Below are 9,689 nucleotides of genomic sequence, written 5' to 3' on the forward strand. Positions count from 1 at the left end.
TTGGCCACCAGCAGGCCCCAAGGCAGCAGCAAGGCCAGCTGCCTCTCCCTGAGCATGTCCCGCATCCCCGCTCAGTGTGTTGTCCCATCTCACCTCCACCGCAACTCGTAGGGCAACAGCGGGTGCTGCCGTCACCCCCACTTTACAGGCAGGAAAGCTGAGGCGAAGTACCTGTCCCAAGTCACGCTAGAGGTGCAGATGGGATTGGAACCAAACCGTTTAGCCCCCAGCCTCCTCCCTCAGCCACTGACAGCACTGCCTCATCTATTGAGCTGATCAGACTGCTTATTCGATCTGTTTTAACCTAGTAAAGGGATGTGTTACATGAATAGATTTTCCTGCATTATTAGGTAGGGGCATCGGAACTTGAACCTGGGTTTACCTGTCTCCAGAGCACAAGGTGGAGTACCCAGGAGGGAGGGGAAGGAGTGGTCTGTCCAGGCACAGGCAGTAAGGGGATGCCTGGTCTGCAGGACATTTTTATGTTTAATTAAAAATAGACCAAAGGTGGGTTTCTTTTACCTGATCACCTACACCAACAATTCTGAACAGTGCAGGTGATAAATTCCTCCAACGGCTCTCGCAGCCTCTGCCTTGGGGTGTCCCTGCCTGATCTTAACAACTGTGTGGTTTAAAAGGGAATAGAAAGGGACGCCACACCCTGAATTAAGGGCAATAGCCTTGGGTTTCTATTTCTTGTGTCCCTGCCAGAATATTCCCTTAAATGGCCTTTTGGGGGAGATTTTGGTTTTCCTTAGATCTCACTTCTTTCCCTACCTACCTTCTTGCTTTTTTCATTACTCTGTTCCAGTCATATTTACTGTGAGGTTTTTTGCTTGATAAACTAATCTCTAACTAGATCAAGTAACTGGGTATGCATGCTCATTATTAAAAAAAAAGAAATACACAGGAAAGTAATCAAAAGAAATGTTGTCAAGTACCACTGCCCAAAGACATCATCAACTAAAAGGATTTTTGCAGAAAATATAAATGACAGGTTTACGGTTCGGTGTTTTATTTTGGTTTTTGCTTGCTGTTCTTTTGTTTTTTTTACACAGAGATGTTTTATTTTTGTAACCAAATCTAATTGTATGCTCCTTTGTAATTTTTCTCTTTCATTTCTAAGCCTCAAACTCCCACCCCTCACAAGGGGTTGAAAATGTTTAATTAAATTCTTCTAATTTTTTTTAAAGATGTATTTATTTATTTATTTCTCTCCCCTTCCCCCCACCCTGGTTGTCTGTTCTCTGTGTCTATTTGCTACATCTTCTTCTTTGTCCACTTCTGTTGTTGTCAGCAGCACTGGAATCTGTGTTTCTTTTTGCTGCGTCATCTTATTGTGTCAGTTCTCCATGTGCAGCGCCATTCCTGGGCAGGGTGCACTTTCTTTCATACTGGGCAGCTCTCCTTACAGGGCGCACTCCTTGCGTGTGGGGCTCCCCTATGCGGGGGACACCCCTGCGTGGCACGGCACTCCTTGCACGCATCAGCACTGCGCATGGGCCAGCTCCACACGGGTCAAGAGGCCTGGGGTTTGAACCGCGGACCTCCCATGTGGTAGACAGACGCCCTATCCACTGGGCCAAGTCCACTTCCCTTGTTATTATTTTTGAATGTTTATTTTTGGTAATTTTATTGGAAAAGTAATGCATACCTTTTGGTCCAGATCATATCCATGTGTTTACTTCCACTCCCTCTCAAAATCTACTAAAATGACAGCAGAGAATTTTTTTAAGGCAAGTCCCCACAAGCACAAAATTGTATGACAGGTGGACAAAACCAAAATTTGGCAAGCTGGAAACAGGCAAATGTAACTCACGTAAAAGATCAGAGGAGCTAAACCCTAAGCCCAAAGTGGGGGAAACCCAGAAGAAAGGTGATATACACTGCAGTACCCCTTAAAGATTCAGGAATAGTGGCCCCGAGTACCTAGGAAAGCAAGTGTGGAAGTGGGTCTGAGAACCAGAAGGTTATGTGAAAATCTATTTAAGAAGCAGGGAAACTTCCATACTCCCATCCCTGACCCCAGGGGAAGACTGATCAGTTAAGGTTTGCAACTTAAGTCCATTAAAATTATTTTATCTTTCAGAAGCTCATTCATTTAATAGAAGTTTTTAAATTTATTGACCTATCACTGAGTGTACACTCATGATTTCAACACTCTGTTGTTAGATTTGTTTTCTTATTCGTTTTTCCCCTAAATAACCAGTTCTTGCATTTGTTAATCCTACTGCTGTTCTGTTTCCTAATACATTTATTTCTACATCATTTTCAATTCTTTCTTCCTCTGATTTTCCTCAGGGCTGGCTCCTCTCTGCTTTTGGTACTTTTTCTTTGAAAACTTAATGTTTTGTTCATTTATTTTAATTCTTGTTTTAAAAATGAGAGTATTTAATACTATGATTTAGCCTAGAGCAGAGCTTTAGTCATATCCCAAGGTTTCTTTTAAATATGTAATTACTATAGCTCTTATTTTCTAAAAAGCATGTTATTATATAATTTCCTTTGACTAGGTAATTTTTAAAAATTCTCAATCGAGGGATGGTATTTACACTTTTATAATTAATTTCTAATAAGAGTAGTCCATGAATTTGGTGCACACTAATCTAAAGATTTTATTGGAACTGAATTTTTTCCTGTGGCTGAATATTTGTTCAATTTTTTTAATGGCCCATTAAAGAAGGTATCATCTGTTTACAACACCTAAAGTTTAATATATGTTATCTAACCTTAAAAATATATTTCTAACATACATTAGGTGCTTTACAGATATTTTCTCACTTATGAAAACAATCCTGTGATTTAGCCATGGTTATCCCTGCTTATACATGATGAAATAAGGTTTCCAAGAAGTGGCAGAGTTGGGATTTAAGCTGAGCGAGCTGAATTCTAAGCCTTTAGCACTCCACCTTGTTCCGCTCCCTTGGGTGAGCTTCTGAGAGCTGCTCGGCACCCCCAGCCCATTCCCCAAACCAGGGAACAAGATGTGATGGTCTCACCCAAAGGGGAGAAGTAATTTATTTCTCATTTCTCCCCAGCTGTCAGTACCACTACCAAGCCCGCCACCACCTCAGCGGGCCTCAGGGTCTGGGAGGGTGACAAGACTCCCGCCTCTCAGCCCCTGAACCTGGGAACCACGGTTGGAGCGGCACTGGCCGGCGTCGCAATCATATTCGTGATGTTGGGACTGATCATCTTCCTCAGGCAGAAGAGAAGGACAGGTACAAGGCGCAGGCTGCCCGCTCACGCCCCACTCCTGGAAACCCAGCTGCATAAGAATCGCCTGTTAAAAATGCAGGTCGCTGCTGGGCTCCCCGCAAACCCACGAGTCACTCTTTGGTCTGTGCTTGGAAGTCTGCCTCTCTAACCTGCTCAAGTGACTTTCATGTGTCCTAACTTCTGAGAACCACTGCTCCAGACCAGGCCCTCTCCACACAGTCTGATAATTTTCCAGTTCCTCACTCTCACTTCAGTTATTTCTCATCAGTCTGCCCCTCTGGATTCTTGTGGAGGGGAGGGAACTGGCTCTGCTATAGAGAGCAGTGGGTTAGTGCCCACGTTCCAGGGCCTGGCTTGTGACTGGAGATGTAAAAGTAAGTAAATAAAGCAGAGACTCTGCCTTCAAGGAACTCTCAGTCAGGGCTGCGGGGAGTTGCGGAGAATGGGGGATGACAGTCAGGTCAAGGGCTGTTTGCCACATATGGAGAGTTATGACAACACGTAAGGCTGGGAGGAGGGGTTTCCTGAGCAAGTAACACCTCCAAAAAGTCTAAAAGATGCCAGATACAAAGGGACCAATATTGTATGATTCCACTTATATAAATACCTGGAATATGCAAATCCATAGAGACAAAAGTAGAGCAGACTTTACCAGGGACATGGGGGAAGGGGAATGGAAATTAATGCTTAATGGCTCAGAGCTTCTGCTTGGGGTGATGAAAAAGTTCTAGTAAAGCACTGCCGTGACAGCAGCACAACACTGTGAGTGTGATTAATGCCCCTAAATCATATGCTTAGGAATGGGTGAGATGAAATTTCAGTCTGTATATATGTTACCTCAATTTTTAAAAGAGAGAGAAGGAGAATTAAAGAGTTTATCACAATTAAATGCAATACACGATCCTTGGCTGGATCGAATAATCGAGGAGGAAATACCCAAAAGTGAAGAACCTTGTTCTTGGAAATATATGTGGAAGTATTAAGTATTCAAGGAGCATGATATATACAGCCAACTCACAAATGTTTAGAAAACAGAAAGATGATTCATCAGATAGAATGATATAGTATGTGTGGCAAAATATTAAAGTTGTTAAATCTGAGTATTTAGGTAGGGATCTACAGGGCTTCTCTGTATTGCTTTTGTATTATTTTTGCAACTTTCCTCTAAGTTTGATATTATTTCAAAATAAAAAAGTCTAAAAGAATAAAAAAGAATTAGCCAGGCAAGTGTTGACGATGACATAGAGGTCATTGTCCTCCCAGGAAATGGAAGCCATTCCAGGAACTGAAGGAAGCTCAGTGTTGGTGGAGGAAGCAGGAGGCAAGAGAAGAGGCAGAGTCCTCCTGGAAGGGGAGCTTGTAAATCACACCCGAGCGCCTCTGCTCCTAGAAACAACGTGAGGCAGAGAAGGGAACCGCCTGAGCTCGTGTTGAAGCTCCATCATCCTGCGGTAGAGGAGCGGAGGCGGGCAAGACCGCTGAGGCCAACGCAGTGGCAGTGCAGATGGAGGGAAAAGGCCAGGTCCTGGAAATACTTACGAGGCAAACCAGTAAGACTTGCCGATTGGACTGATGGAGGTGTGAGGGAGAGGGAACAGTCCCAAATTTTCAACTTGGGTGATTAAGACTGTGGTGGAACCACCAAGTAAAATGGGGGACATAGGAGGAAGACCACATTTAGGGGGACAGATGATTAGTTTAGTTTGGGATATGTTAAGTTTGAGATATCTGGGTAGAGACGTCCAGCAAAAAATGTGGATGTATGTATTTAGAGTGCAAAAGAGAGGACAAGGCTAGAGGCATTAATTATTTATCCCCAACACCCTCTGTATTAGTTAGCCAAAGGGGTACTGAAGGAAAATACCATGAATCTGTTAGCCTTCATAAAGGATATTTATTTGGGGTAGAAGCTTACAGTCACAAGGCCATAAAGAGTAATTTATTTCCCTCACTAAAGTCTGTTGCCTTGTGTTGGAGCAAGATGGCTGCCAGTCTCTGCCAGGGTTCAGCCTTCCTCTTCCTCCTAAGGCTCTATGGTCCCAGCTTCTTCCAATCTCAACTGTAGGCTGACATAAGGCTCATCTCTCTCCCTGGGGCTTGTTCCTTTCTGGGCTTTCTCAGCTGTTCAGGACTCTGGTCTCTTCAGCTGCAAACTATCAGGAAACAGCTCGGCTCTCTCCCCAGACCTCCAATGTCCAAAACTAAACTCTCTGTATTCTCCATCTCCATGCATTTATTTCCTTGTCTTTGATTGAGCTTCCGTTTATATAGGCCACAAAAGGGGTGGGGGTGGGGCAGGGATTCAAACCAAGTGGTCAAATAAAAGCCCTAATCTTGATTTAATAAAGTGAAAATGAAACATCTGACTCTAATACAAACTAATATGCCCAGAGAAACAGATCGGTTTACAAACACAATCCAATATCTATTTTTGGAATTCATAAACAATACCAAACTGTCACACCCTCCAAAATTGATTTGAAGTTACTTTTAAATTTTTTTGCAGTAAGAAATTAGCCTTACCAGACATTAAAGCACAGAGATGAGAGGCTGGCCTCTTGGTCCTGGATGCCCACACTCAAATCTTGGTCCTATACCCTAGCTATGTAAATTTTGGCTCATTACTATAGCTCTGTACCTCACTTCCTCAATGGTAAAATGGGGATAATAATTGTATTGATTAAATATAATGAGTTTAAAATAGATTTTGGCACATAGTAAGCATTAAATGGGTATTAGCACTTATAATTATTAGCCAAAAATAATCAAAATAATGTGATACTGGCATATTAATATACAGATAAACCAATGGAAGAAAAGAGAAAATCCCAGGTATGTGCAGGATAAAAAGAGACCCAAATGTATGCAGGAATTTAGTAGATTAAAAAGCAGCATTTCTAATGAAGGGGGGAAAGACTGATAATTCAACAAATGCTGCTGGGACAATTGGTTAGTCATCTAAGAAAAAATAAAGTTGTTCCTCAGCCTCATAATTTGCACCAAAGTAATACCAAGGAGATCAAAGATTTAAATTTGGGGTCAGGGAGTCAAGTAATGGAAGAAAACATGTGAAACTATAACCATGGACTGGAGATGATCTCTCTAAGTATGACACAAAACCCAAAAGTGATGAAGAAAAATATTGATAAATTCAACTACACAAAAATAAAATTTTAAAAATTCTGCATGGTTGCGGAGCAGATGTAGCTCAGTAGTTGAGCACCTGCTAACCATGTACGAGGTCCTGAGTTCAATCCCTGGTACTTCCACACACACAAAAAAAAGTCTGCATGGCTAAAACCACAGTGGAAGAGGGTCGGAGACTTGAATAGAAAGTTCGACAATTGCTGAGGGGATGGGAGATGGTGTTTGAGGGTTCAACTCAGGTGAGAAACCATAAGTTTATAAAAGCATCATTATACATGATTGTGCTTTTCCTCAGCAGTGCTCAACCATTCAGATTTTAAAAGTGTTTCAGGACCTATGTTGGTTAGGAATTGTGTTTAGCTGCTAGCACTGGAGACCAGCGGCTTAAATAAATCAGGGCGTATTTTTTTCTCAAGTAAAAGGATCTGGAGGTGGATAGACCAGGTCACCATCCTTAGGCTCCCAAGCTCCTTTCTTTTCCATTGTTTTGGTACTGGCTTTCATCCCTTAGGCTGCCTCATGGTCCAAGATGGATGCCAGAATTCCAGCCATTAGTTCCAGGTTGCACAAAGGAAACAAGAAGAAGATAAAAAAGACAAAGAACACCATGCCTTGGGTGGCTATCCTCCTTTTAGAGCCTTCCTGAAAGCCCAATATAATTTCAACCTATATCTTATTGGCTAGACTTTAACCAAATATCCACATTTATCTGTAGGGGAGGTTGGAAATGTAGTCTGTGAGTTGAGCACACTGCCACTCCAAATAAAATCAAAGTAAGAAGTGAATGGCTATTTGGAGAGCAAATATTATAGCATCCCTTGCCACAGGACACATCCCAAGTTTGGAGTTTTGTCAGCTACATGTGACAGAAGAATAGAGGCAACAGGTGGTCAAGGAGCTAATGAGAGAGCACAACTGGAGAGTAGAGGGGACAAAAGGGGGCTTGGATAACCTGAAAGAAAATGGATTACTCAGGGGCAAGAGTTCAGTAAGGTCAAAGAACAGGTATAGTACCCTAACTACAAAAGAGAGCTGGAAGGAAAGAAAGTGGTGGTATGAAAACAATAACTAGCATTTAAAGTCCACGGTATAAGTGCAAGTGGGGGTGACTGGAGAGGAGGGGGAGCTGAGAGCCCAGTGTTCAGAGGGTTGTCCTTGTGGATGATGAAACTGTCCTGGTGATGCTGGGCAGAGAGGAAGTCTGGGAACCAGGGGCCAAAATCCTTGGACAATACTGCAAAGACTTAGAGACCAGACATGGAGGAGTTCAGGGGATGGAGACAGACAGCCGAGGCTTCAGTGGAAGAAGGCTGGACCAGCAGGTGGAAGGAGACTGGTGCAGAAGAGGCAACAGAAATAAAAAGCGACTGCAAATACTGATTCTGAGTCATAAGGCTCATGAAGTGAGAGAGCAAAACCAACTGCTCCTCAAAAGGAATGCAAAAGAAGCTGGGTACTGTTTTTGTTAAGGTGAGAGAAGGGCAGTGGATGCATCTGTCAAAATGCTTGGAAAGGATGGGGTGCTGGGCAAGATAGGAAGGGTGGTGGGGAGTTCAAGGAAGACAGAAGGAAGCAAAGGGGACGAGTCAGAAGAGAGGATGATGGGAGGGGCAGAAAAGAACTTCTCTTAACATTAGTTGTTGAAAAAAATAGGAAGGATAGATGGGAAGACCTTGGGGTGGCCAGTTTGGGGACCAGCTCTCTGACCCCCAGGTTCCTCCCAGGCTGACTCTGGCAGAGCTGCTCTGCCACCCTGGTCTCTGTAAGACCTCCTGGCAGAGTGAGAAGTAGCTGAGAAGTGCCCTTCCATAGGAGTCTGGACATACTGACACACTCTTTGTCCTCCTACAGGTCAACAGACTAAAGCACAAACCCCAGCCAGGTGAGTGCTTGTCTTCCCACTTGTTTGGGAAACTGGAAGTTTCCATATAAGAACAACACAACAGGACCCATTCAGAGCCCCTCCCTTATCCTCCAAAATTCCCAATCCACGGTCCCACATGCCCTCACATGGGCCGATTCTGTTAAAGGAGAAAGGTGGACCTAAAGGTTACAGTGCTAAGTTTGTCCAATGCTCTTTCCCAGAATGTCTCCTTTTTCTTTCACTTGTATCCTCTGTCCTCCAAATTTTGTCTTCATTTCTAGGCTTTTTCCTTCTATCATTTGGGATATTCTTCTCCTCCTTAAACATCATCCTCCCTCCTTTCTTGCCCTTGGACCAAGCTTTCCTCTTCCCCTGGTGAAGGGCTGGAAGGGGCCACAAGGATTCCTCTGCTTCTAGCTCCTCTCTCCATCTCGTCTGAGAAGCAGCCTCCCATTCTATGCAGGCTCTCTTCCCGCTCCTTTTCCTTTCCTCAGCGCACTTCCTCCAGATCCTCCTACTGCCCTTTTCTTTTCCCCTGTTCTTTCCTTCCATTACTGTGACTTTCCTTCTCCAGCCTCCCTTCCTCCTTTTTCCTCTTCCCCATCTTTGGCCAGGTGCCCTTCCTTCATTCTCCTTCTAGGACCAAGGCCCGAGTACGGGCCCAGAGGACGTGAAACAGCGTCAATGGTTTTTACCACCCAGCTTGAGCCAAGGCAGTGTCAGCAGGAGAACTGGAACTGGCCCTTCCTCCTTCTCCTGTGATCCCCACCAATAAATTAGCTTTCTGAGAATAATCCACTTTTGGTCAGCATGCTGGGAACTCTGTGGGGCTATACCACAAATTGCCTCTCACTCCTCTCCAGATGGCCTCCTCCTGAGAGCCAAAAACCAGTCTCCTCTGAGTGTGTGAGGAGAGGATGGAGAGCACCCCACAAAGAAAAGCAGTCCCTGTGACGTGTTTTGAGTGTTTTCTACCCAGTCTCTCAGACACTTCCTACCTTATTGTTCCAATTCAGGAAATCCTTCCAAGACACTGAGGTGCAATATGAGAATACTTGGAATAAAGGTAAGTCCTTACCACCATCATTCCCCACTTTCCACCCTTGGCCCTTCCTCTTCTCCCAATATTATCTCCATATGTGCCCTCTCCCAAGTTCCTCTTTCCCATTCCTCACCCCATACCTCCCAAATGACCCTGACCCAGACCTGGCAGATAACCTCAATTCCAAAACCCTCTTCCCTTTCTCTACCCTGGCTGTGGTACCACCTGATTCCAACCCACCTTGGTTTTTTCCTAGGATCGCACACAGACCCCAAGCTGGACCACAGGGTGAGCAGCATAGACGGGGGTCTGGAGGAATGAAAGGGAGGCATGGAGGAGGAGGGGTGGAAGGAATAGACGGGCCATGGTATCAGCAAGGTACTCAGCTTTTGGTACTCTGGTTGAAGACAGGGATTG

General features: G+C 44.2%; 1 protein-coding gene across 3 annotated transcripts in view; it reads left to right on the forward strand.

The window, feature by feature from the left end:
* Positions 1-9,689, forward strand: part of PILRA (paired immunoglobin like type 2 receptor alpha) — a 35,907-nt gene that overhangs the window by 1,910 nt on the left and 24,308 nt on the right. For 2 of the 3 annotated variants that reach the window (XM_004457170.4, XM_071211161.1), the window contains exons 3-6: positions 3,039-3,221; positions 8,218-8,248; positions 9,247-9,296; positions 9,529-9,560. In XM_004457170.4, the coding sequence (XP_004457227.2) occupies positions 3,039-3,221; positions 8,218-8,248; positions 9,247-9,296; positions 9,529-9,560 (296 nt within the window). The remainder of the gene's footprint in view (positions 1-3,038; positions 3,222-8,217; positions 8,249-9,246; positions 9,297-9,528; positions 9,561-9,689) is intronic. The other variant, XM_004457171.5, reaches the window with a different exon arrangement.

Source organism: Dasypus novemcinctus, chromosome 23 (assembly GCF_030445035.2).
Source record: "Dasypus novemcinctus isolate mDasNov1 chromosome 23, mDasNov1.1.hap2, whole genome shotgun sequence".
NCBI lineage: Eukaryota > Metazoa > Chordata > Mammalia > Cingulata > Dasypodidae > Dasypus > Dasypus novemcinctus.